General features: G+C 43.7%; 2 protein-coding genes across 2 annotated transcripts in view; both read right to left on the bottom strand.

The window, feature by feature from the left end:
- Nucleotides 1-690: 690 nt before the first annotated feature.
- LOC121858874 (extensin-like) lies at nucleotides 691-17,532 on the bottom strand. The gene is made up of 3 exons (XM_042355524.1): nucleotides 17,431-17,532; nucleotides 14,040-14,707; nucleotides 691-1,249 (listed from the first exon to the last, which is right to left on the bottom strand). Exons 1-3 carry the CDS (start codon nucleotides 17,530-17,532, stop codon nucleotides 691-693), a joined length of 1,329 nt encoding a protein of 442 aa, XP_042211458.1.
- LOC121858873 overlaps nucleotides 16,224-27,541 on the bottom strand; it is a 109,216-nt gene continuing 97,898 nt past the window's right edge. Inside the window, 6 exon segments of the mRNA XM_042355523.1 lie at nucleotides 16,224-18,292; nucleotides 19,907-20,011; nucleotides 20,324-20,533; nucleotides 21,178-21,369; nucleotides 22,258-22,453; nucleotides 22,742-22,862. Of these exon segments, the coding sequence (XP_042211457.1) occupies nucleotides 18,143-18,292; nucleotides 19,907-20,011; nucleotides 20,324-20,533; nucleotides 21,178-21,369; nucleotides 22,258-22,453; nucleotides 22,742-22,862 (974 nt within the window). The 3' untranslated portion in view covers nucleotides 16,224-18,142.

Here is a 27,541-nt window from a genome sequence, read left to right as displayed (position 1 = left end):
TGTCAGTAGGGTACGTAGTTTATGGTGTCTAAATTATGTCGTAGTTGAGTAGATGTATGTCGTAGGAGTCCACACAGTTCGACTTCCACGACCAACAGGATCACGTGATGGCTTTAAGAACAGACTTCCATCGATGAGTCTTCTTTGTATTGTTGGGATATACGTGAGGGTCTACCCACATAGTGTATGACAGGCCCCTCACCACCCACATAGTGTATGACAGGCCCCTCACCACCCACATAGTGTATGCCAGGCCCCTCACCACCCACAAGGTGTATGACAGACACCTCACCACCCACAGTGTATGACAGGCCCTCACCACCCACATAGTGTATGACAGACCTCATCACCCACATAGTGTATGACCCTCATCACCCACATAGTGTATGACAGGCCCCTCATCACCCACATAGTGTATGACAGACACCTCACCACCCACATAGTGTATGACAGGCCCCTAATACCCACATAGGTATGACAGACACCTCACCACCCACATAGTGTATGACAGGCCCTCATCACCCACATAGTGTGTGATGGGCCTCACCACCCACATAGTGTGTGACAGACACCTCACCACCCACATAGTGTATCACAGGCCCCTCACCACCCACACCACGAGACATATACACCAGACAGGAAACACCTCCATCAATACTGAATTTGTAAGTATTTCACCTAATTCAGTTATCACGTGGAGGACACTTTAAAGCCATTAATCTTCTCTGTGGATAATTTTTTATGGATAACGGGTGATGTGTGACGGTACCACAGCCTGGGGGGGGGCAGTGGGGTGCTGTTGCTGGGGACATGGGGGTGCTGTTGCTGGGGACACAGAGGGTGCTGTTCTGAGGACACAGAGGGTGCTGCTGTTGCTGGGGACACAGAGGGGTGCTGTTGCTGGGGACACAGAGGGTGCTGTTGCTGGGGACGTAGAGGGGTGCTGCTGTTGCTGGGGACACAGAGGTGCTGTTGCTGGGGACGGTGCTGTTGCTGGGGACGTAGGGGTGCTGCTGTTGCTGGGGACACAGAGGGTGCTGTTGCTGGGGACACAGAGGGGGTGCTGCTGGGGACACAAAGGGTGCTGCGGGACGTAGAGTGTTGCTGGGGACACAGGGGGTGCTGTTGCTGGGGAACAGGGGGTGCTGTTGCTGGGGACACAGAGGGTGCTGTTGCTGGGGACAAGAGGGGTGCTGTTGCTGGGGACACAGAGGGGTGCTGTTGCTGGGGACATGGAGGAGCTGTCTGTCTGGGTACAAAGGAGTATCAATGTTGTAAAGTGTTTAATGAGAGAGGTGAGGGTGTGTGAAGGAACAGCCACACTAATTGGCGAGGAGGAGGAGGAAGTTGTGTGGCGAAGAAAGAAGGCAAATTAGAAGCAGAAGTCAAGGTCCAACAAACAAGAAAGATGCACTAATTAGAAGATGGCGGCAGCTAAAGGGAAAATGAAAAACATACGCGAAGCAATTTTACATCTGTGTATTTTCTTTTTTTATAATCAATTTAGGTTTTAGGCAAAGAAAATCCCAAAACCCTAAGGACGCCATCTCCCCTCCTCCTCCCCTGCCTCCTCCTCCTGCCCCTCACCTCCCCACCCCCATCACCTCCCTGTCCCTCACCCCTCACCTCACCCCATCACCTCCCAGTCCCCTCCTCCCTGCCCCTCACCTCCCTGTCCCTCACCCTCACCTCCCCACCCCATCACCTCCCTTCCCCTCACCCCCCCCTCAACCCCCCCCTACCACAGAGCTGGAGATGATCATCGGCGTCTGATAGGAACCATCACTTGTAGGAACGATCATCAACCTCCCTCCTAATCCCCATTACTTCTGATGGATCGTCTACGTTCCTCGTCCTTCCCTACTAGTCATCTTAATCCTCCAGGACCTACTACCACCTTCCTCGAGCCCTGGAACCACCTCACCCTCGCTGGGACCCGACAATAGAGTTCCTTTATAAATGCCTGTTGCCCGGTGCACTTCCTTTGGGTAGAAACTGAAGCAACACCCATTATACATTTAGTCATATTTTTGCCTTTGTTGCAGTGGGGTTGGGTTTTTATGACTCCCGAGGAAAGTTTAGGAGATGTCTGGGTATTTTTCTTGGGTTTTGGTGTTAGCGATCTCGGTGCCTCGGTTTCAGACTGGGACAAAAGATGATTTTTCGGATGACGGATTTGATTCATATCTCTCTTTCCTCCTTCTCATCCCCCCCCCCCCACTCACTGTTCCCGCTCCTTCCTTTACCCCCTCCTCCCGTACCCTCCTCTTCTCTCCCTCTCCTCGTCTTCCCCCTCCTCCTCCACCTCCCTCCTCCCCTGATTTCTTTTCTTCGTCCAAATTAGTTCCGCTGCGAGTGAGTAAATCTTAAGAAAAGTTTATTATATTTAATAAAACGACATCTTGGTTGACTCGTATCATCAGCATAAAGATATATTACTCATGAATACAGAAATAAACCTTATAGTGAGACGTAGTTAATAGTGAGACGTAGTTACTAGTGAGACGTAGTTACTAGTGAGACGTAGTTACTAGTGAGACGTAGATAATAGTGAGACGTAGTTACTAGTGAGACGTAGATAATAGTGAGACGTAGTTACTAAAGTGAGACGTAGTTACTAGTAAGACGTAGTTAATAGTGAGACGTAGTTAATAGTGAGACGTAGTTACTAGTGAGACGTAGTTACTAGTGAGACGTAGTTAATAGTGAGACGTAGTTACTAGTGAGACTTAGTTACTAGTGAGACGTAGTTACTAGTGAGACGTAGTTACAGTGAGACGTAGTTACTAGTGAGACGTAGTTAATAGTGAGACGTAGTTACTAGTGAGACGTAGATAATAGTGGACGTAGTTACTAGTGAGACGTAGTTAATAGTGAGACGTAGTTACAATTGGACGTAGATAATAGTGAGACGTAGTTACTAGTGAGACGTAGTTACTAGTGAGACGTAGTTACTAGTGAGACGTAGTTACTAGTGAGACGTAGTTACTAGTGAGACGTAGTTAATAGTGAGACAGTAGTTACTAGTGAGACGTAGTTAATAGTGAGACGTAGTTACTAGTGAGACGTAGTTAATAGTGAGACGTAGTTATTGGTGAGACGTAGTTACTAGTGAGACGTAGTTACTAGTGAGACGTAGTTACTAGTGAGACGTAGTTACTAGTGAGACGTAGTTACTAGTGAGACGTAGTTAATAGTGGACGTAGTTACTAGTGAGACGTGTTACTAGTGAGACGTAGTTACTAGTGAGACGTAGATACTAGTGAGACGTAGTTACTAGTGAGACGTAGTTACTAGTGAGACGTAGTTACTAGTGAGACGTAGTTACTAGTGAGACGTAGTTACTAGTGAGACGTAGTTACTATTGTTTATATATCACTCGATCAGTATATGAGGTTAGTACAGTCACATGTTTTCTGCTTAAGACAAATTCATCCTCATTTGGGGGGGCGATAAGGTGGTGATTCCCATTTTCTTTTACATAGTCGTTTTCTTTTATTGTTCCTTTGCTAAACGATAACCAGAAAGTGATTTTACATTTTGTCTTGTGAGTTAATAATGTCTTAATGCCACTGTTAATAATTCCACTTTATATAACTTTGTGAGTCAGTGTTTGGTGTCATGTTATGCCTAAACACAGTCTGTCTTCGTCTTAGTTATCCTCATTAACCTAACCTAACCTAACCTAACCTAACCTAACCTAACCTAACACTAGTTTATCTTGTGTCTGGAGTTTCCAAGCTGATTTTAGATGTTAGGTAGGTAGTGTGGATGAGTGGTGTGGGTGAGTGGTGTGGGTGAGTGGTGTGGGTGAGTGGGTGTGGGTGGAGTGGTGTGGATGAGTGGTGTGGGTGAGTGGTGTGGATGGTGGTGTGGGTGGTGGTGTGGATGAGTGGTGTGGGTGGGTGGTGTGGGTGGGGTGGGTGTGAGTGGTGTGGATGAGTGGTGTGGATGAGTGGTGTGGGTGGTGGTGTGGATGAGTGGTGTGGGTGAGTGGTGTGGCTTATCTCTTGTTTACCTACCGTTGTGTACCTGTCGTTACCTGATGAGCTATTCTTCACCTAGCGCTTCAGGTCACTTACTAAAGTATTCTTGTTTAGTTATCTTTAGCTTCTCATTATGTTGATGTACGGAATTGATGCTGGTATCGTCCTCAGCGGCTTATATTAGAGTCTCCCGTCTCAGTCTCTTGGTTTTCTTTGATTTAATATTACGTGTCAGTAGCTCTTTTAAAAATCCTCTATTTATTTTTTATTTTATGTTCATTCAAGTCTTCGTTTCTGGTCGTGTATAGTGTTGTTGCTGCTGAGTAATTGTAAGTCGCAAAGAGGGAATGTGTGTGTAAGAACAGTGAGAATTTAGCTGTACAGTCAAAAGATTAGTTGCTTTTTGCAATTCCGTGATAGGAGACGCGGTTGCTTTACCTATGTACACACACACACACACACACACACACACGTAAAAGATATCTCACCTCTTTACCTGACAGTGACGTCGATAATGAGAGTAATCACTTCTGAAATGGAGATCCACTCAAGGTGATTCTTCCCACGGGACAACACCGCTTTTCTCCCTCCTCTGCACACTGTTTTCACCCGTCTGGAGTGTGTGTGTGTGTGTGTGTGTGTGTGTGTGTGTGTGTGTGTGTGTGTGTGTGTGTGTGTGTGTGTGTGTGTGTGTGTGTGTGTGTGTGTCCATCCTTCTTACCTACTCTCTACCTCATTCAATCTCAATCCACACATATTCCATTTTCTCAAGAGTTGTTTTAATTAATGACGCTATTAAAAGGTAAAGACAAAGTGAACGATCTCATCTAATACTGAATTTATCGTCGAGTTTTTATATATATATTTTTTTTAGTTTATTCAGATTTTTACTGTAGGCAATATGGAAGAAATTAAATTAAGTATTTTTCTGTAGGCAACTAACGAAAACTTGGCAATAAATCCTGAGGTGGTGGAAACTGTTGTTACGTGTGTTTAAAATTTATGGTTTCCCTAAAATATTTTCATTTTCTTCGGTGAAACATTTTTAGATGTGAATCAGTTGAAAGCGAATCCAAACAAATTGATTGAACCTTACTTAAGACTTATTGATTGAACCTTACTTAAGACTTATTGATTGAACCTTACTTAAAGCTTATTGATTGAACCTTCCTTAAAACTTATTGATTGAACCTTACTTAAAGCTTATTGATTGAGCCTTACTTAATGTGATATTGAAGAATTTTATTGATTAGTTAACAGCATTATAAGAGTTTATGGGGACTAATTTGTCAGGAGCAGATCCAAGGGGGCCAGGGTTCGGACCTCCCTTTTCATCTAAAAATTCCTAAACCTCTTTAATGCAGTATTGTACTCAGGCGTTTTCGTAAAAAGTAATTAATAATGACCTCAGAATATCTCCTAATATCAAGTGCACATGGCTACAAAATCGCCTCAACATTCCCATGATATTGATGAAATTAAAAAAAAAATATAGGGGGTGAGTGGGGGAGGGAGGCTTACAGAGTCCCCTACCCCCCACCCTAACTCTTGGACCCCCCACCCACTTTTGATATTCCTGGATCCGCCCCTGTGGTTTCTTGGTATTAAATATAATGAAACTGTATTAGTGGACTATTAGACGATGTTTGCTCATATAGATCATCACCTTTAACCTCTTCGCGTCTATTTTAGATTTTTACATTAGCTCTCTCCCTCAAGTGGCAGCTGAAGAACTACTGTGGCTCTAAGGTGATACTCGAGAAGGTTAGGTTAGAGTTAGGTTAGAGGGGAGAAAGATAAACAGAATTATAGATGGATAAATAGATAAAGTAACAGATGAAGAAAGGGTGTAGATATGGATGTATGATGAAGGGTTAGATAGATAGAAAGATGAATAGATAGATGGATGGATAAATATTCGATAATGGTAAGACGGCAATGTTAGCAAAACCACGAACATGATTGCTAGTCCCGTCTTTTCTAGCTAATACGAACCTAAAGTAAATAAGCGATTGTAATGTGGTTTAGGTTAAGTTAAAGTTGCTTTTTGTCACCTGAAAAGGATATAAATTTTGTGTGTGTGTGTGTGTGTGTGTGTGTGTGTGTGTGTGTGTTTTTAGATTGCCCTTTTAATTCTGACTATTTTGCGGGCGCTACCTTAGGTTCGTACCTCTTTAACTAAGCAAACTGGGGCCAAGACACGCGTTCACAGGGAGGGTGTTAAAGCTGGAATTTCTACGTTATCCTAAGGTTTCCCGCGACCTTGTGTGCGTCCAATAGAAAAAAAAACATATTTTACTCACTCGATTAATCCCTAACAGGAATTATATTTACGCACGAAATTTACTGGACAGCTAGTAGTTAATTTAAGAGTAAACACGACATGAGGAGGTATTTCTCACCTCACCTCACCTCACCTCACCTCTTGTCAGATCAGAGCCTCGGGAATTGAGTGGTTCCTTCCTGATGCTATTGGTCAATATTAATCGGAAAATATTTATTATTATTATTATTATTATTATTATTATTATTATTATTATTATTATTATTATTATTCGTTTTTGTTATTTGTTCTCGCTGTTGTTATTTGTTGTTGTTGTTGTTTTTTTGTTTTTCTTGTGTTATTATTATTATTATTGGGCTAGATGACAGACTAGTTACCCTCTATAATCACCACAACCACCACCACTACCCCACCACCACTACCCCCACCACCCTACCCCCACCACCCCTACCCCCACCACCCCCCACCCACCCCACCCCCACCACCCCCCCCCCCCCCCCCCCCCCCACCCCCCCCCCCCCCCACCCCCACCCCACCACCACTACCCCCACCACCACTACCCCCACCACCACTACCCCCCCCACCACCCCCACCACCACCCCCCACCACCACCACCACTACCCCCACCCCCACCACCACTACCCCCACCACCACTACCCCCCACCACCACCTCCTCCCCCTCCTAATCACTATTATCTGGAAGACACATTTACCACACTGATCAATAAATATTTTAATTCCATCAATGTTATTTTTTATACTTTCCTTCAGTACCTACATAGAGGTTCGTTAGTAAGAGACGTCTCCATTTGTCTCTCTGCTGTTGTACTGAGTCTCTCTACCACTCCCTTATCTGTTATTGCTAATTCACAACTTGACCAAGTTTTTATTTTATTTTTTTTACTGTGTGTGTGTGTGTGTGTGTGTGTGTGTGTGTGTGTGTGTGTGAATGTTTGGAATTAAAGTAGAAGAATGAATATGAATGAATGTCAGTCTGTTTTATAAATACTGTACAGCCTGAGCGGGGGTGGTGGTAGTGGTAGTGGCGGTGGGGGAGGGACGAAACTTACTTATTCTTCCTTGAGTCTGAATATAGGTCAAGGGAGATCCAATTTCTCATTTAGAAGCAGGACACAAACTTAAAGGAGTTGGATTAACTTTTGCTCGAGAGGATGAAATAAATGTAACTTGTTGGTGAAGAAAACTCTAATAAAATTGTCTCAGGACGATGAGAAATCACTTATGTTGTGTATAAATCAAATACCAAAATACCAAGAACGTTTTAATATTTGGTTATTGTTGGATAAAGAAGAATAAATTTATTACGTACAGAAGGACCATGCTTAATATTCAACACCATCGTTATCCATGTTATTGTGATGCCTCTCTCTCTCTCTCTCTCTCTCTCTCTGTCGGGGTAATATACCAACCTCCACTAGCATCAGTAAATCAAATCAATGTTCCCCGAGTACCACAATCACCAACTCTCTCTGGGGTCGTCGAAGAAGTAAGGGAAGGAACCCCACCCGAGACAGAGGGTCGCCCACACACCAAACACCCTACAGGAATATTGAAACCAGAAACAAATGATTTTGAAATACGTTTTCCACTAAAAGTTTGGAGGCAATTAACTAAACTGTATTTCTAAAGAGTGTGTGTGTGTGTGTGTGTGTGTGTGTGTGTGTGTGTGTGTGTGTGTGTGTTATAAAGGAGACAAGCCATACACAATATACAGGAGTGTGTGGGTGAGATTGTTTGTGTAACTTTTATATTCAACATTGTATCGTTTCTCTCACTGGTGCTGGTTAGGTTAGGTTAGGTTAGGTTAGGTTAGGTTAGGTTAGGTTAGGTTAGGTTAGGTTAGGTTAGGTTAGGTTAGGTTAGGTTGGGTTACTACTTTTATTATGAGCTTATAAGAGATACTTGCATGTGTTTCACTTAACTTGAACAGTTGAGTAACTTTTACACTATATTCCTGTTGGTTCAATCTCTCTCTCTCTCTCTCTCTCTCTCTCTCTCTCTCTCTCTCTCTCTCTCTCTCTCTCTCTCTCTCCTTCACTCCCACTTTCTTTTCAAGTCTCGTTTTTCTTTTCCATTCTCTGTTTTGTTCAACGCTTCAAAGGTGTGTAAGACTCAATGTAAAACTAGACCTGTACAAGCGACCCTGGTGTTTGTGTACGTGTGTTTGCGAGTAACAGCAAACAGTACAGTGTATCTCTTGGCTTCAATCGGCAGCCTGGGATAGACCTATTGGCTTCATTGACTTTTAATTGGTATTTAAAACTTCCTTACACACGTATATATATATTTCTTCGTAAAACACATCATTTCTATATCGAATATCCTCTTTGTAAATGAATATAGGAGGTCCATGTAAACTCTTATGGTGTGTGTGTGTGTGTGTGTGTGTGTGTGTGTGTGTGTGTGTGTGTGTGTGTGTGTGTAAGCGAAATATCCTTCAAAACGATATTGATGATATCTTGTATACCAACGGACTGTATAAAAATTAACGTGTTTATATACTACCTGTACTCTACCTTCCTAATATATATATATATAGTATACCCTATATAACATACTCCATGTTGTAATCTATTATAGTATATTACACTTTTATTTATCAGTAACGTCTTGTGGGGGGGGATAACTCGTATTTGCCGCGTTAGGGAATAAATAATGACAAGCCACACACTACAGGAAAGTCGACGATCGTACTGTACTCTGAAGTGGTTTTTGACCAGTGGGGCTTCACCACTTGTGCCAGTCTCTCCTCCAGCTTCCAGTAAATCCCCGGGAGTGGACGTTTATCTCCGCCTTCAGAGATGGTTTATTTCCAGACGTTTTCCACAACGTATTAGAGCTTACTGCAGTAGGCGTCGGCAGGGAAGGGGGGTGGGGCGTAGGGAAGAAGGAGGAGGTAATAGGGAGGAGGAAGAGCTTATGGAGTATGGGGACATAACCTAACCTAACCTAACCTAACCTAACAACATTAACAGGAACCATTAAATACTCTAAATCAAAACTGAATTAATAAACAAAATCAAATCCATTCAAATGACCTTTACACCTTATCATAACAATGTGAAGTGACCTCTCCCAACCCCTCCTTCCCCACCCTCCCTCCCCCACCCCTCCCCACCCCTCCCCACCCCCTCCCCCTCCATAAAATACCTTCAATCTATATGCAAATAAAGTGAACCAGAGTGCACAGGGGAGGAGAGAAAGACAATACCTGTACACTCTGGCACTTTGACACTCTCTCTTTGTTTATTTAGTGCCTTTCATCTTCGACTTAACCCCTGTAAATGTTAGGTGTCCTGCAGGTGAGGTGGAGGTGTGTGTGTGTAGGTGGAGGGAGAGTGTGTGTGTAGGTGGAGGGAAGTGTGTGGTGGAGGAGAGTGTGTAGGTGGAGGGTGTGAGTGGAGGAGAGGTGTGTGTGGGTGGAGGGAGAGTGTGTAGGTGGGAGGGACAGTGTGTGGGTGGAGGGGAGTATGTGTGGGGTGGAGGGAGGTGTGTGTGTGGGTGGAGGAGGTGTGTGTGTGGGTGGAGGGGGGGTGTGTGTGTGGGTGGAGAGAGGGGGTGTGTGTGTGTGTGGGTGGAGGGAGGGGGTGGTGTGTGGGTGGAGGGAGGTGTGTGGGTGGGGGAGGGGGTGTGTGGTGGAGAGGTGTGGTGGAGGGAGAGTGTGTGGAGTGGAGGGGGAGGTGGTGTGTGGGTGGAGGGGGAGAGGGGTGTGTGGGTGGAGGGGGAGGTGTGTGGGTGGGAGGGAGGGTGTGTGTAGGTGGAGAGGGGGGTGTGTGGAGTGGGGAGGGAGAGTGTGTGTGGGTGGAGGGAGGTGTGTAGGTGGAGGGAGGGGGTGTGTGTGTGGGTGGAGGGAGGTGTGTGGGTGGAGGGGGTGTGTGTGTGGGTGGAGGAGGGGTGTGTGGGTGGAGGGAGGGGGTGTGTGTGGGTGGAGGGGAGGGTGTGTGGGGAGGGGTGAGGGGTGTGTGGGTGGGAGAGGTGTGTGGGTGGAGGGAGGTGTGTGGGTGGAGGGGGAGGGTGTGTGTGTGGGTGGAGGGGGAGTGTGGGAGGAGAGGTGTGTAGGTGGAGGAGAGTGTGTGTAGGTGGAGGGAGAGTGTGTAGGTGGAGAGGGAGAGTGTGTGTGTGGGTGGAGGGGGAGGTGTGTGGGTGGAGGGGGAGTGTGTGTGGGTGGAGGGAGGGGGGTGTGTGTGTGTGGGTGGAGGGAGGGGGTGTGTGTGTGTAGGTGGAGGGAGAGGGTGTGTGTGTGGGTGGAGGGAGAGTGTGTGTATAGGTGGAGGGAGGGGGGTGTGTGGAGTGGAGGGGGAGGGAGTGTGTGTGTGGGTGGAGAGTGTGTGTGTAGGTGGAGAGGAGTGTGTGTGTAGGTGTGGAGGAGAGGAGTGTGTGTGTAGGTGGAGAGAGTGTGTGTGTGGGGTGGAGGAGAGTGTGTGTGGGTGGAGGGGGGTGTGTGTGTGGGTGGAGGGAGAGTGTGTGTGTGGGGAGTGGAGGGAGAGTGAGAGTGTGTGGGTGGAGAGTATGTAGGTGGAGGGGGAGAGTGTGTGTGTAGGTGGAGGGAGAGTGTGTGTGTGGGTGGAGGGAGGGGTGTGTGTGTGTGAGGTGGAGAGGGAGTGTGTGGGTGGAGGGGAGAGTGTGTGTGTGGGTGGAGGGGAGGGAGTGTGTGTGTGGGTGGAGGGGGTGTGTGTGTGTGAGTGGAGGATGGTGTGTGGGTGGAGGGAGGTGTGTGTGTGGGTGGAGGGAGGTGTGTGGGTGGAGGGAGGTGTGTGTGTGGGTGGAGGGAGGGAGTGTGTGGAGTGGAGGGAGAGTGTGTGTGTGGGTGGAGGTGTGTGTGTGGGGTGGAGGGAGAGTGTGTGTGTAGGTGGAGGGAGTGTGTGTGTGGGTGGAGTGATGGTGACTGTAAGTGGAGTGATGGTGACTGTGTGGAGTGGAGTGATGGTGACTGTGGGTGGAGTGATGGTGACTGTAGGTGGAGTGATGGTGACTGTAGGTGGGTGATGGTGACTGTAGGTGGAGTGATGGTGACTGTAGGTGGAGTGATGGTGACTGTGGGTGGAGTGGTGACTGTAGAGTGGAGTGATGGTGACTGTGGGTGGGTGGTGAGGTGACTGTAGGTGGAGTGATGGTGACTGTAAGTGGAGTGATGGTGACTGTAGGTGGAGAATAAGGAGTAAAAGAAGTTGAAGAAGAAAAAAAACAATAATGAAAATGAAAAACACAAGGAGTAACGAGGTAAGAATGAGGAAAAAAGCATTACCTCATTCGACTCTTTATGAAAGGGATAGGAACACAGGTGGAAAAATTACAGAAGTTATATTTTACAAAAGGCACAAGTAACCAACATTAGTCTCAGAGCATTATAGTGGCATTAGATACTCAGTGTAATATAGAGTATAATTGTATGTTTGTACTGAATGGTGGAGGAATGTTTAATTACTACTTAACAATAGGTCGACTCCGGATTCCAGTCCTGTTCTTGTTTAACATCTTAAGTCCCTCTGTCTTTACTGCCTATCATTATGCTGCTGTTGTCTCTCTCTCTCTCTCCTCTCTTCTCTCTCCTCATGTAAAAGTTTTCCTCCACCACTGCCCTCCTATTCACCCCCAACACCCATCTCCCCTCTCCTCCATCCCTCCTCCCATCCAGCTATTCTCCCCATCCACACCTAGCCCTCCTCTCAATCTCCCCTCCCACTCCTTCCCTCACACCTACACAACCTTCCTCCTCTTCCACTCCCTACTTCACCTTCTCCTCCACACCATCCCACACACTCTACCTTCCCTCCATCTATCCTCCCTCACCTCTCCTCCTCTCCCTCCCTCCCTCCCACCTCCTCTCCCCACCTCCCCCCCCCTCCCTTCACCCCTCCCTACCTCCTCCCCTCTACCTCCCCTCCCTCTACCTCCCCTCCATCTACCTCCTCCCCTCTACCTCCCCTCCTCTACCTCCCTCTCCCTCTACCTCCCCTCCCCTCTACCTCCCCTCCCTCTACCTCCCTCCCCTCTACCTCCCCTCCCTCTACCTCTCCTCTCTACCTCTCCTCCCTCTACCTCCAGGTCACATCAAAACCAACCTCTAAGGAAGCCAAGAATACGTAAGGTATGGGTGATAATTTTTCAGACGACATGGTTAGGTTAGGTTAGGTTAGGTTAGGTTAGGTTAGGTTAGGTTAGGTTAGGTTGATTAGGTTAGGTTAGGTTAGGTTAGGTTAAGTTAGGTTAGGTTAGGTTAGGTTAGGTTAGGTTAGGTTAGGTTAGGTTAGGTTAGGTTAAGTTAGGTTAGGTTAGGTTAGGGAATATTTTAAAGTGTGTTTTTTTCTAGTTAGTGGTGTGTTTTACTGCCTTGTCTTGCCTTATGTGTTTGGTAGTTTGTGCATGTTACATTACGTGTTTGTATCAGATGTTTGGTAGTGATGTATGCCTGTATGTCTCTTTGGTCCCTATGTCGTGTACTGTACCGTTGTCATAAGTGTACTGTGTTAAAGTCAATTCATATTATCTAAGTTGTTGTGTTCTTTACTCTTGGCAAAGGTCATGTACTTCTTTCTTGATGATAGGGGTTCTTGTACACCTCAGCCCCTCCCGCCAGCCCCCTTTAGCCCCTCCCGCCAGCCCCCTTTAGCCCCCCTCAGCCCCTACCCGCTAAGCTCCTCCCTCCCCCTTCCTCCCCCTTCACAAAACTGGTTACCAATATATCAATTTTTGTTCTTCTACTTCTTCTTAAGTGGTGATGTAGCAGGTAAACGAATCTTGTTGGAACTTAATTGTATTCATTGAAATATCGTGAATCAGAGCGGAACGAGAGGTTGTATTAAGGTGAACGACAAAGAATGTAAAATGGTTTAGTGTCTCCTTAAAATATCCAATCTAAATTCCATTCCCTTCAAACACGCTCTTGCTTCAAAGAAAACTATAGTGTATATTTTTAGGGGTGACTGACCTAAATAATGATGGCGTCAATATACAGATAGTAGTGGCACTATATGTAGGCAAATTTTCTTTCTTATTTATTTTTTCACTTGCTGACGTCGACAATTTTTCTTTCTTTTTTTCAGTTGCTGACTTAGACAATTTTCTTTCCTTTTTTTATACCTGCTGACGTATACAATTTTTCTTTCTATTTTTTTCACTTGCTGACGTAGACTTTTTTTTCACTTGCTGACGCAGACAATTTTTCTTACTTTTTCACATGCTGACGTAGACAAATTTTTTTCTTTCCTTTTTCACTTCCTGTTTAAGAATGCTGTTATACATAGAGGTAAAAGCACATATCTCTGTACCATCACCAAACATAAGAACATAAGAACAAAAGAATGGAGGAAACTGCAGCGGGCCTATTGGCCCATACTGGGCAGTCCCGTTTACACTCAACCCCTATTAACATCTCCGTGGAAGATGTTAACGAATACCGCGGAACTATTAAGCATTAGTACTGTATACATTTGAAGGAATTAATTGAGTTCGTATAATGATCATTTACCATATGTATTACCACACACACACACACACACACACACACACACACACACACACACACACACACACACACACGGGACAGAACCAGACACAGGGTATAAGAACGGGTGAGTGGGAGGGAAGAGTAATGGAGGGTGACAATGGAGAAGAAATCGAGGTAGAAAACATTAAAATTATCCGGACACGCTAAAAAATGGATGGATAATAATTGACGAAGATAGAGAAAAGAGTAGAAGGTCAAGAAGATGGTTGAGTGATGGAGGAAGGTAGATGTGACGAGATGCTTGGGGGTGGAGGTGGATGTGAGAGGATGCTTGGGGGTGAAGGTGGATGTGACGAGAGGATGCTTGGGGGTGAAGGTGGATGTGACGAGGAGGATGCTTGGGGGTGAAGGTGGATGTGACGAGAGGATGCTTGGGGGTGAGGTGGATGTGACGAGAGGATGCTTGGGGGTGAAGGTGGATGTGACGAGGATGCTTGGGGGTGGAGGTGGATGTGACGAGAGGATGCCCAGGGGTGGGGTGGATGTGACGAGAGGATGCTTGGGGGTGGAGGTGGATGTGACGAGGAAGGATGCTTGGGGGGGAGTGGAGGTGTGGATGTGACGAGGATGCTTGGGGGGAGGGAGGTGGATGTGACGAGAGGATGCTTGGGGGTGTGGAGGTGCTGGATGTGACGAGAGGATGCTTGGGGGGTGGAGGTGGATGTGACGAGAGGATGCTTGGGGGTGGAGGTGGATGTGACGAGAGGATGCTTGGGGGGTGGAGGTGGATGTGACGAGGAAGGGATGCTTGGGGGTGGAGGTGGATGTGACGAGGAGGATGCTTGGGGGTGGAGGTGGATGTGACGAGGATGCTTGGGGGGGGGAGAGGAGTGGAGGTGGATGTGACGAGAGGATGCTTGAGGGGGGTGGATGTGTCAGTGTTTCTCCTGTCAACACAAACTTTACAAACTATCAGAATCAAATATAGTTTTAAACTTCATGGAAAAGGGAAATTAAACAAGGGTAATACATATATATATTTATACATATACTATATTACATTAAACACAAAGTTTCCTTCTTAACTACATGAGGTAGCCACAGTGGCTCCCCGTCACAAGTAATTATGGCGACGATTATCACATTGTAAGATATTTTGTGCGTCTTGGTTGGTTGACTGTGTTGGTTACGCCATCTTCCCTGCCAGCCAGTTTCTGTCCAATATATCTCCCACGATCATATTTTTTCCTCGAAGATAAAACTGACCAGATTAATGAGCTTACAATAGACCCTGTGCGTAGTGTGATGTGGAATAACCTTCACTAACAAGTCATTAAACCAGATAAATGTAAACCTTTAAACCTTTAACAGTAAATATCCGGTTGTTGTCGGACCAAAATATTTATACAACACGAAGAACATAATGAACTAAACCAAACTGTTCCAATTTTGTTTTGTTTTTCGTCGACCATTTAGTTAAATCCTGAGTTGTGTTGGAGTGTGAGGCAGATGTGATAACAGTATATCACCAGCTGGGTGTGAACAATCCCGAGTTATCATAACGTTCCTGTCTGTTGTTATTGATGTTGTGTTGTCGTTACGGTCAAAATTGACTAAGTTGTGAATGACAAAGATGAATCACTACCTTGATATATATACAAACAATAAACAAACAATAACAATATAATAAAATTTCCTTCGCTACAGAAAAATAAGGGATATTACAGTATAACAATAGCACATCGTTGAAAACTTCCTCATTGTGAGAGCTTTTGTAACACTCATCACTACTTTGTCTGCCTCTTGTTAGTGTTTATGGTTACCTCCAGTGATGTCATGCTTAATGTCCACCTCAGGAGTTTTATTCACATATTTTTGAAGTTTTACGTTAAAACTGTTACAAAATACAATTTTTTTTCAAATTATTGTTTTATTTAATAAACTGTACCTAAAATAACAAAAGGAAAAAAGTGGATCTTGAGTGAACTCTTCAAACGTTGTTGTTGTTGTTTTCTGCTATAAGTTCAGGGCATAGCTATTGGGAAGTTCATATTACTCACTTGGTGAACAACAAAGCAAGACAGAATTTCCGGCAGCCAAGAGCTAGGCCATGACTCACCTGCTCCCCACCACCCTCCCTCCCTCTTCCCTCCCTACGAGATGACCATTCTTTCATTCTAGGAAAGAAGATCTCTTGTTAAAATGAACTGCCATGTACAGTGCCTCTAAGGTATGATAACTAATATAATACAATGAATAAAAAATGTCACGATCATGGTGAATATTCCTTATGCATTAAACACTGGGATAAGGAAATGCATAATCTTATGGGATAATGACTCAAGCCTAGTGCCCCGTACTCTAGCGCATATATATATATATATATATATATATATATATATATATATATATATATATATATATATATATATATATATATATATATATATATATATATATATATATTACATAACACAATGACCCGTATTTACCACACATATATCAAAGTCTTATATAAGAAAGTTTAGCGGTAATATTGCAGTAAACAGTAACCACAGAATTTCGGAAATTCACGACACTCAATCGATAGAACTATTTATTCTATGACCATTTTCAAATATTACATTAGGTTAGGTTAGGTTGGGTGTCACAATTGTTCTTCTTTGATTGCTGTAAACTGCAATTTTACAAGTTAGCATCTGGTGGAATATTTCTTTTATACATGAGTAACTTTATAAACTCTGATTAAGTAAAAATGCCAAAAGAATTTGGGATAGCAGTGATGTATGAAGCTCCTAACTCCATACCGAACTAAGGGACACTTTAACTAACTAAAAATGCAGCAAATAAGCTACAAGATTCTGTTTATCCAGAATAAAAACAGTCGAAAAGTTACTGATAATCTATAATAATTATTTGCTGTAATTTCAATCAGCAAAATACACCAAGTGAATATTTGTTGTGGTTGAATGTGGGTGCGCCAAGTCCGTAGACTTGCTAGTGATAACTTTACTCTTAGGTCTCCCATACTCTTAACATCAGTGTTCAAAATAATAACTAAGCATGAGGTTACAGTGACACATTACATAAAGTTGAATGAGTTTTAGTTCGCCTTACGTCTCAAGGTCGTGTACTTCCATCACTGTCCAGCTTGTCTATCCCACACTGTGACAAGTTGCCCGCACCGCCTCCACACTAACTATCCACCGTTAAGTATATTTGCACTGGGTATTATTATGTATCATGTATAAAATATGTGGCACAGTTCACTATGTACACAAGACGCTCAGCTCTGAGTTTTACAGATGGAAATTGAAATAAAGTGGTAAGGAGGTGCCCACAAGCGCCCTCTCCTCATGTTGTTGAGATTCACTGACTCAACAGTTTTTAAGTGACTTTTCTCGTCGGTGCAAACGTCCATGAGATCTTTTCACTTGTTTTATCTTTATCTTTAATTAATGGACTTAACTTAAACTTCCGTATTAAAATCATGATATCTTTGATCTTTTTCGTCAATGTTTAAAAGTATTTATTAGAAAAAAATGAAGACGCTAAGCTATTTCCAGACATCCTGTGGACACCACTTGTTTATAGTATTATACAAGGTGTGCCATTTAATTGGAACACCTCGTATATTAATGTCATAAAGTAAACAAACATTATGAACAGAGGAGCGACTCAATATAATGTACATCGTGTCGATTGTCTTTATAAAAATCATCAAAACTCTGGTAAGGAGTGACAGCTACATAGTTGCCACATACCACTAGTTTCTTTAAGTTCCATTTAATCATTTTGCTTCACTTCGGTCATTTCCAATTCGTTATTTTCGTGATAGTTTAATATTTTCAGAATTATAAAAACAACAATAATTGGGTCATATTTAATATCCTAATACTCTAAACTATAAATAATTTTTTATTGTGTCATCGATGTTCGTTTATTTAACTAACTATGTTTGTGTAAATACTAGACCATACTGCATCGTTCCCGAGCTGTAGCTGTAACAGTTCCTCTTATGAACCGAGCTGTCAACTCCCTCTTTGTACAATAATTCACCTCCTCACCACCAGGGTGATAATATATATTTATCCTACTAACATTATTTATCCTATTTTTATCTGTTTTGCTTCAGACTTGACGGTTTTCTATAGACACTCATTAAACGGTGCAAACTTTATTCTTTTCCACTCATCACGGGAAGGAGCTCCCATTAATGGCGCGACATTTTCATATGGCCAGCAATCGAAAATGTCATCAATGTATCGTAAATATCCCGCTGAGGTTAATCCATTTTAGGGTTCTTCACTGTATACCAGAAATACTCCCAGTTCTTGCTATTTTAGGTCGTAGTCAATCCCGACCCCTCGTTGGTTTTAAGTCCTGCCTTCATCCTGACCCTCGCTATCTCCGGGGGACTACTTTAATCTTCCTCTTGTTCTTGGTCTTGTTGGTATTGGTATGGGTCTCCAGTTCCTGTTTGGGGTTCCCGAGGCTCATCTTGCACTCGATGAGATAGGCGGCTAGTAGAGGAAGACGCCAGCGCCCTTGTACCTTCAACGTCCGGACAACATCAAGAGATCAGGTTAGTTCGGTATATAGAGACAGGGGAGACATAAAAGAGTAAATAAAATTATATGGTAAAATATTTAAAAACTATGATAGAAACAGAATGTTGGAAGGATATAGATGGTGGTTGGAGAGATGCGTTTACGAAATATTAAAAAAAAAGGGTACAAGGGAAAGATGACTAAAAGATACAGGAAATGTTGAAAGAGTTATCATAGCACAGCACTAAACATTGCGACGAACTCGAACACAAAAGCTCACGAAATCGTACAACATTATGCACTCAGCCAGGAAGAACTAAAGCACCACAAAAGCTGCTCCTATATTGATCATTATATCATCTAAAGCACCACAAAAGCTGATCCTATATTGATCATTATATCATCTAAAGCACCACAAAAGCTGATCCTATATTGATCATTATGTCATCTAAAGCACCACAAAAGCTGTTCTATATTATCATTATATCATCTAAAGCACCACAAAAAGCTGCTCTATATTGATCATTATATCATCTAAAGCACCACAAAAGCTGATCCTATATTGATCATTATATCATCTAAAGCACCACAAAAGCTGATCCTATATTGATCATTATGTCATCTAAGCACCACAAAAGCTGTTCCTATATTGATCATATATCATCTAAAGCACCACAAAAGCTGATCCTATATTGATCATTATGTCATCTAAAGCACCACAAAAGCTGCTCCTATATTGATCATTATATCATCTAAAGCACCACAAAAGCTGATCCTATATTGATCATTATGTCATCTAAAGCACCACAAAAGCTGCTCCTATATTGATCATTATATCATCTAAAGCACCACAAAAGCTGTTCCTATATTGATCATTATATCATCTAAAGCACCACAAAAGCTGTTCCTATATTGATCATTATATCATCTAAAGCACCACAAAAGCTGTTCCTATATTGATCATTATGTCATCTAAAGCACCACAAAAGCTGATCCTATATTGATCATTATATCATCTAAAGCACCACAAAAGCTGATCCTATATTGATCATTATGTCATCTAAAGCACCACAAAAGCTGTTCCTATATTGATCATCATATCATCTAAAGCACCACAAAAGCTGATCCTATATTGATCATTATGTCATCTAAAGCACCACAAAAGCTGTTCCTATATTGATCATTATATCATCTAAAGCACCACAAAAGCTGCTCCTATATTAACCATTATGTCATCTAAAGCACCACAAAAGCTGCTCCTATATTAACCATTATGTCATCTAAAGCACCACAAAAGCTGTTCCTATATTGATCATTATATCATCTAAAGCACCACAAAAGCTGATCCTATATTGATCATTATGTCATCTAAAGCACCACAAAAGCTGATCCTATATTAACCATTATGTCATCTAAAGCACCACAAAAGCTGATCCTATATTAACCATTATGTCATCTAAAGCACCACAAAAGCTGATCCTATATTAACCATTATGTCATCTAAAGCACCACAAAAGCTGTTCCTATATTAACCATCGCCAGAACAAAGCACAACACTATAGCTACTTGACTCACATCAACAAAGCTCAGGCAAAACACATACCACTGACCCACCCACCTGGGGCCTCGGGATCCCGTATATCAAAAACTTGTAATACCCGATACCAGGGGGAATAATGACGAGTCTCAGATGTTCCTCTGTCTCCTCACGACCCACGATACCCTGTCGGAGGTGAGGTGAGGTCAGTCGTCACCACAGATAGGAGGAAAGATAGTAAACAAAAGATATATTTTATGTACAGTCGCCTGCATTTATACCTGGTACGGTGGGTGGTGCATTTTGTGAGATGTGGCACCTGTGGAATGTTTATCTATTATCCTTAGTCTGGTTATTATTGTGAGGTTCCTTAGGGCCATTCCGGGAGTTTTATTTCGATGTAAATAAACACATAGGTGCCACATCATACAAAACATGCCAGCCACTGTAAATTTGCGTGAAAAACACACACACACACACACACACACACACACGTACCTTAAGGTCAAGCATATGACCCTCAGTATCGAACACTTGGAACATGACCATCACGTCGCAGGCTTTCTCGAAGTAGATGAGCTTCTTGCCTCCCCACGTGACGATGACAGGCCCGATCTGGTTGACGGGGTCCAGACCACACTCGTACAAACGCGGCGTCGGGCCCCAAGCCACGTCGTGTGTGGGCCAAGGCACCGGATAGCGGCGAGCCTGACGGTGTGAGGGGGACAGGGAGTGGTTAAATATGTGACGTCGTCTGGTGGAGGAGGTGGAGGAAGAAGTGAATTAGCTCTTAATATAATTGGTACTGGAGGACTAATGATAGAAGAACACCTCACTCTCCCTCACACCAAGTAGAAAAACACCTCACTCTCCCTCACACCAGATAGAAGAGCGCCTCACTCTCCCTCACACCAGATAGAAGAGCACCTCACTCTCCCAGATAGACGACCACCCCACCTCCCCCCCACACCAGAAGAGCGCCTCACTCTCCCTCACACCAGATAGACGACCACCTCACTCTCCCTCACACCAGATAGAAGAGCAGATAGAAGAGCGCCTCACTCTCCCCTCACACCAGATAGACGACCACCTCACTCTCCCTCACGCCAGATAGAAGAGCACCTCACTCTCACCTCACACCAGATAGAAGAGCACCTCACTCTCCCTCACACCAGATAGAAGAGCACCTCACTCTCCCTCACACCAGATAGAAGAGCACCTCACTCTCCCTCACACCAGATAGAAGAGCACCTCACTCTCCTTCACACCAGATAGAAGAGCACCTCACTCTCCCTCACACCAGATAGAAGACCACCTCACTCTTCCTCACACCAGATAGAAAAGCACCTCACCTTCTCACATATGAGGAGGAAGGACACCACATGATCGAGAGCGGATCCTTCATCATCTAGAAGCTCCTCATTTCCTGCGTAGATCTTGAGGATGTAGTCGGCGTTCACAGGAGGCAGGATGGTGAAGGAGCCGATAGCGCCGCCCTCCTTGAGTGTACAGAAGACCCACTGGTTGATGCAGGATTCCTCAGTCTGGTGGGAGGAAAGACACTAGTTGAGGAGGACTGTTGAGGTCTGGTGTGTGGAAGACTTGGGTGGTTGGTTTTTGAGATGTGGGAGTCTGGGATGTGGAGAGGACTGGGATGTGGGAGTCTGGGATGTGGAGAGGACTGGGATGTGGGAGTCTGGGATGTGGGAGTCGGGGATGTGGAGAGGACTAGGATGTGGGAGTCTGGGATGTGGAGAGGGCTAGGATGTGGGAGTCTGGGATGTGGGGGTCTGGGATGTGTGGGAGTCTGGGATGTGGGGACCTGGGATGTGGAGGGACTGGGATGTGGGAGTCTGGGATGTGGGGACTGGGATGTGGGAGTCTGGGATGTGGGGGATGTGGGAGTCTGGAATGTGGAGGAGGGAGTCTGAGATGTGGGGGACTGGGATGTGGGAGTCTGGGATGTGGGAGGACTGGGATGGGGTCTGGGATGTGGGGGACTGGGATGTGGGAATGAGATGTGAGGGATGTATCAGTCAAGCGTTTCGAGTGTACGTGACCTGTTTTTATCAATGATTTATCCGTTCTTGAATTACTTGTGTACATATCATTGTTCATTTGATTCATACCTCGGGCCATGTTACTTATTCCTCGCTATCTCCCCCTGACTATTTGACTATCTCCCCTGATCGTCTAACTCCTCCCCTGATCACCTGACTCCTCCCCTGATCACCTGACTCCTCCCCTGATCGTCTAACTCCTCCCCTGATCGTCTAACTCCTCCCACTGCCCACCTAACTCTTCTCACAGACCATCTATTCTAGCTCCTCCCTCTTAGCACTTACACCTCCCCTCCCCACCCACTTTACCCCCCCCTCCCCGCCCGCCCTTGCCCACTTAACACCTTTCCCCCTACCCACTGCCTATCTCACCTCAGTGGCGGGGAAGAACTTGTACTTGTATCTGATGAGGGTTGGAGCAATGACCGTGATCTCCGTCTGGTTCCTGAACACCACGGGGTTGTGTTTAGGACGACAGAGCTTCAGCCCACACGACCAGAACTCCGGCATCACGTTGGGTAGAGAGTTGAAGTCCTCGAGGGATAAAGGCGAATCCAGCAACTGCCACCTGATGATAAAATAATTGTCCATAGTTTGAAGATTGATTATCGTGTCTTGTTTGTTATCGTGAAGGCAAAAGATAATGATGTTTGAAAGAAAATTTATTATTTCTTTATATTCAGTCGATTTTCAGTTGATTTTTGTCGTGATTGGGAAAAAATTGCCCAAAAATTCGACTATATAGTGTAAATGTAAATACTTATTATATATAACATTAAGAACACAGACTAAATACATGGTTAGGAGAACAGGTACTGAGTAACCACAGTAGATGAAGTAAATGTAGATCACTTACCTGTTGTAGTTATGCTCGAGGTTATCGTAGGGGAAGTGAGAGTGGATCATGTAGTCGGGGTCGGTGAGGAAGAAATGCTCCTGTAGATGTGGATGGAACTTCCCCTGTTTATCCACGTGGCCTACAGGAAAGACAACTACTTAACTATAGCTAATCGTGGTTATCTTACAATTACTGATGTTTACCCCACACTCACTACAATTACCAAGTTATAGCACAGTTAATACAGTTACTAACAGTTAACATTACTCGTCCCCCCCCCCAAAAAGTATCTTTACGATTTTGTGTGAGACAATATGACACAACAGACGAAGGATTTTGACAACCCTACCGAGACAACAGGAGTCACAGTGTTCATTGTGAAATTTATCGATCACCCCAAGTACAGATAGTTTTTAGGAGTGACTGTCTTTTACCAGTCTATTGTATCTACCAACAGTTTCCTCGCGTTAAACAAACTGAAGAGATTATCAACAACTAGTCTACACTTACTAACCTTAATAACAGGTACAGTTAATGATTTAACACTAATTAATTACCAACACTTAACCTAACCTAACCTAACCTCATCATTATCGCCATTACTTCTATCTCACATTACAGTTACTAACAATTACATTACAGCACAGGTATTACAGGTGTTACAGGTATGAACATTACACATTATTACAAATTACCTTACTGTAATCACCAAATAATTACTATTACTTCATTTTAATTGCACTTATAACAGCCACTTAAATTACTGGTAGCTACTTCCTACAGTTACTATTGATTGGCTTTTATGGTAATTACGAAGTTGTTAACATAGGAGGCAGGTGATAATGGGAGGGGGAGTTGACTAATGGGAGGGGGAGTTGACTAATGGGAGAGGGAGTTGACTAATGGGAGGGGGAGTTGACTAATGGAAGAGGGAGTTGACCAATGGGAGAGGGAGTTGACCAATGGGAGGGGAGTTGACTAATGGGAGGGTTGACTAATGGGAGAGGGAGTTGACTAATGGGAGGGTTGACTAACGGAGGAGTTGACTAATGGGAGAGGGAGTTGACTAATGGGAGAGGGAGTTGACCAATGGGAGGGAGTTGACTAATGGGAGGGGAGTTGACTAATGGGAGGGGAGTTGACTAATGGGAGAGGGAGTTGACTGATGGGAGGGAGTTGACTAATGGGAGGGGGGGACTAACGGGAGGGGATGACTAATGGGAGAGGAGTTGACTAATGGGAGGGGAGTTGACTGATGGGAGAGGGAGTTGACTAATGGGAGGGGTTGACTAACGGGAGGGGAGTTGACTAATGGGAGGGAGTTGACTAATGGAGGGGAGTTGACTAATGGGAGAGGGAGTTGACTAATGGGAGAGGGAGACCAATGGGAGAGGGAGTTGACTAATGGGAGGGGGAGTTGACTAATGGGAGGGGGAGTTGACTAATGGGAGAGGGAGTTGACTAATGGGAGGGGGAAGACGATAATGGAAGGATGATGATTGTGACGGGTGATGATTGTGACGGATAAGTATGATGAATAATGATGAGGATTGGATGATGGATGATCGAGGCGGATGATGGATGATCGAGGCGGATGATGAATATAAATGATGGGTAAGTCAAAACCTGCGTCAGCCCAGCCCAATGATTGTCACACATGAGAGACTAACTTCATTCTGATCCTCCAGAACTGACCTAATACTAATACTTGACCCTTCAATTCTAACCTAATACTCCACCCTCCAATTCTAACCTAATACTTGACCCTCCATAATCTGATCCTTCATACATAGTCTTGAGTCCCACCCTTATACCTAATACTAGTTCCTCACCTGTCGACTGTAATTAACCTTGATTGACCCTAATTGACCCTTAATCACTACCTTTGATTTTTATCCACTTGTGAATAAGATTATTGTTAAGTCCGGTTCAGCTGTTTACTCTCACACCCTTTTCTTATCGTCTATAACCTTTCATTTCTCACCTGTTGACTCCTAATTGAATATTCCTAATTACTACCACGGACAGGTATAGTGATGATGAGTGTTCCATAGTCTGTAATTTATCCACCCTTGACCTTTCATTTATCACCTGAGAAACCCCTAATTAATTAAGGCTTATCACCTGTTTATTTTCTTCTCTTTCGTCTACTATTATTTTGACTGAAAATGGTCTTTCTAATTTATCGTCTAAACCCTTTTATTAATCCATATTTACTATAATTAATTCTTTGTTTCCTCATGTACAGTATAGTATAACAAAAAGCTACTTTATTTAACTATTTTCTTGGTGGATGAAACAATGGACTTTCTGTGTGGCATGTGGCCGGAGTGTTTACGTGATACACTGGTTATGTGGTGTATGGTCGTGTGTATTACGGCACCTGTGGGCGTGTAGAACCTGATGTGTTATGCCTGTAGGAGCGTACGATCGTGTATATATCGGTACTGATAGGTGCGTATGAGTGTATTTATACAACACCTGTGGTAGCGTATGGTTTTAATTCACGAGCTTTGTGATATTTCTCTTAATAATCGTAAGTTTACTTTGGTTAAAATGTGTGTGTGTGTGTGTGTGTGTGTGTGTGTGTCGATTACTCCACATCGTAACGCTTGGAGGAGCACCACACGAGAAGGTGTCAATACTTTCGAGTTAGCCCGACTGCAAACCGAGACAGACAAGCGGCCGGAAAGACGCTGCCATCGCCCCTCCCGCACTAGATGCAGCCCTCCACATGTGCAACGAATGTGGACGACCCTGCGGGTCCCGTATCGGGCTCTTTAGTTACCTCAAAACTCACCAACCTAGGTGACATCCCTAATAACTCGTATCATTGTATCAGCTGGATGATCGTCGTACTCGATTCCGAGTGACAGCAAAGTAGTAGTAGTAGTAGTAGTAGTAGTAGTAGTAGTAGTAGTAGTAGTAGTAGTAGTAGAGAGTGTGTGTGTGTGTGTTCCAAAAGCGTGCGTGTTGGTGTGTCTGTTCATGTAAGTACCCCTCCCATTATTACAAGGTACTGGAGCCAATCATTAAATATAATACTCTTTTCTCCCCAATACTTTCCACGCGAGTGTTCAATTATTCAAAGAATGTTTGAGTCTGGTGGCCAACATTGGATTATTTTTTTGTGTGGATTTTGACGAGTGACAGAAAATGCGAACGTGTCAATTGGCCAGCAGTCACCATTATATATTTCGTCACATTGTCTCCTTCCTTTAAACAGACCGAGAAGCTGTGAGATAACATTGATTTTAATTCACCTTCTTAAGTGTGACATCAAGACACGATAGATAAATACAGATACCAAAACAGCAGTGAAAGTTTCCACGCAGAACAAACTTAACCTAACCTAACCTAACCTAACCTAACAATAGGATTATGTTAAGTTATCAGTTAAGAAAAGAAGCATTGTATTGTAGCAGTCCATTCATAATTCAGGAACGACACGATATCAACACCTCAGAACTGGACCGACACACAGTACGACCCTGAGGACCACCCAGGGCCTCTGTGTTCAGGGTGATCCTCGAGGTCGGTTGATTAGGTACAACGGATGAAAAAGAGTAAGGTCATGAAGCTCTGTATCCTCTATGTATCCTCTATGTATCCTCTATGTATCCTCTCTGTATCCTCTATGTATCCTCTATGTATCCTCTATGTATCCTCTATGTATCCTCTATGTATCCTCTCTGTATCCCCTTTGTATCCTCTCTGTATCCTCTCTGTATCCTCTATGTATCCTCTATGTATCCTCTCTGTATCCTCTATGTATCCTCTATGTATCCTCTATGTATCCTCTCTGTATCCTCTATGTATCCTCTATGTATCCTCTATGTATCCTCTATGTATCCTCTCTGTATCCTCTATGTATCCTCTATGTATCCTCTATGTATCCTCTCTGTATCCTCTATGTATCCTCTATGTATCCTCTATGTATCCTCTATGTATCCTCTATGTATCCTCTCTGTAACCTCTATGTATCATCGGTGTTTATGCAAGAAAATTAGACAAACTCAGACCTTAATGACAAGGTATGAAAACGTTATCCTCTCATACATACGGTAACGTTATCCTCTCATACATACGGTAACGTTATCCTCTCATACATACGATACGACTGAAAATATCCAAAACTACAACAGAATTTTGTCTCTAGCTACCAGGTGTTAATGATCTAATAATGTAAAGTTTCTTCTGGTGTTAATTAAAGACAAATAGGTATTGGTCAGCCCAGGTGTTGGTTTGTTTGGCTCTGTTACCTTGTCAAGTTCGACCCCAGTCCCTTGTGTCCAACGTTACATTCAGTGATTTCCAGCTTAGTTTTACATATTAAACTTGTAATCTGCTTAAAAATAGTTCATTCTGGTTTTTGTGTGTGTGTGTTTGTGTGTTTGAGGACAGTAAAAACACTCAAAGACAATCGTTTGCACTTTATGATTCACACAGAGACACAAAGATTTAGTATTTCGTCTGACCTTCGCGTGTGGCAGCAAAGGTCAAAGATCAACATTTATTGTCAATAATACTCATCAGTTCACAGCTCAGCAGACGGACTTTGTGAGCTCATAAAATTAGCCATTTCTTGCCCATTTCTTCAATGCAATAATTTCTTTCTCTAACCTTGAAATATATAAACCAACACACTCCCACATGGAAATAATGCATATATATATATATTTTTATAAAGTACTGTATTTTGCCAAAAGTGATTGAGTACTAGTGTGTGTGTGTGTGTGTGTGTGTGTGTGTGTGTGTGTGTGTGTGTGTGTGTGTGTGTGACGCTGGCGGGGGTGTGCATATCTTATTAGTACCTCA

Source organism: Homarus americanus, unplaced genomic scaffold, assembly GCF_018991925.1.
Source record: "Homarus americanus isolate GMGI-L3 unplaced genomic scaffold, GMGI_Hamer_2.0 scaffold46226, whole genome shotgun sequence".
NCBI lineage: Eukaryota > Metazoa > Arthropoda > Malacostraca > Decapoda > Nephropidae > Homarus > Homarus americanus.
This window is presented reverse-complemented; position numbering and strand designations above follow the sequence as displayed.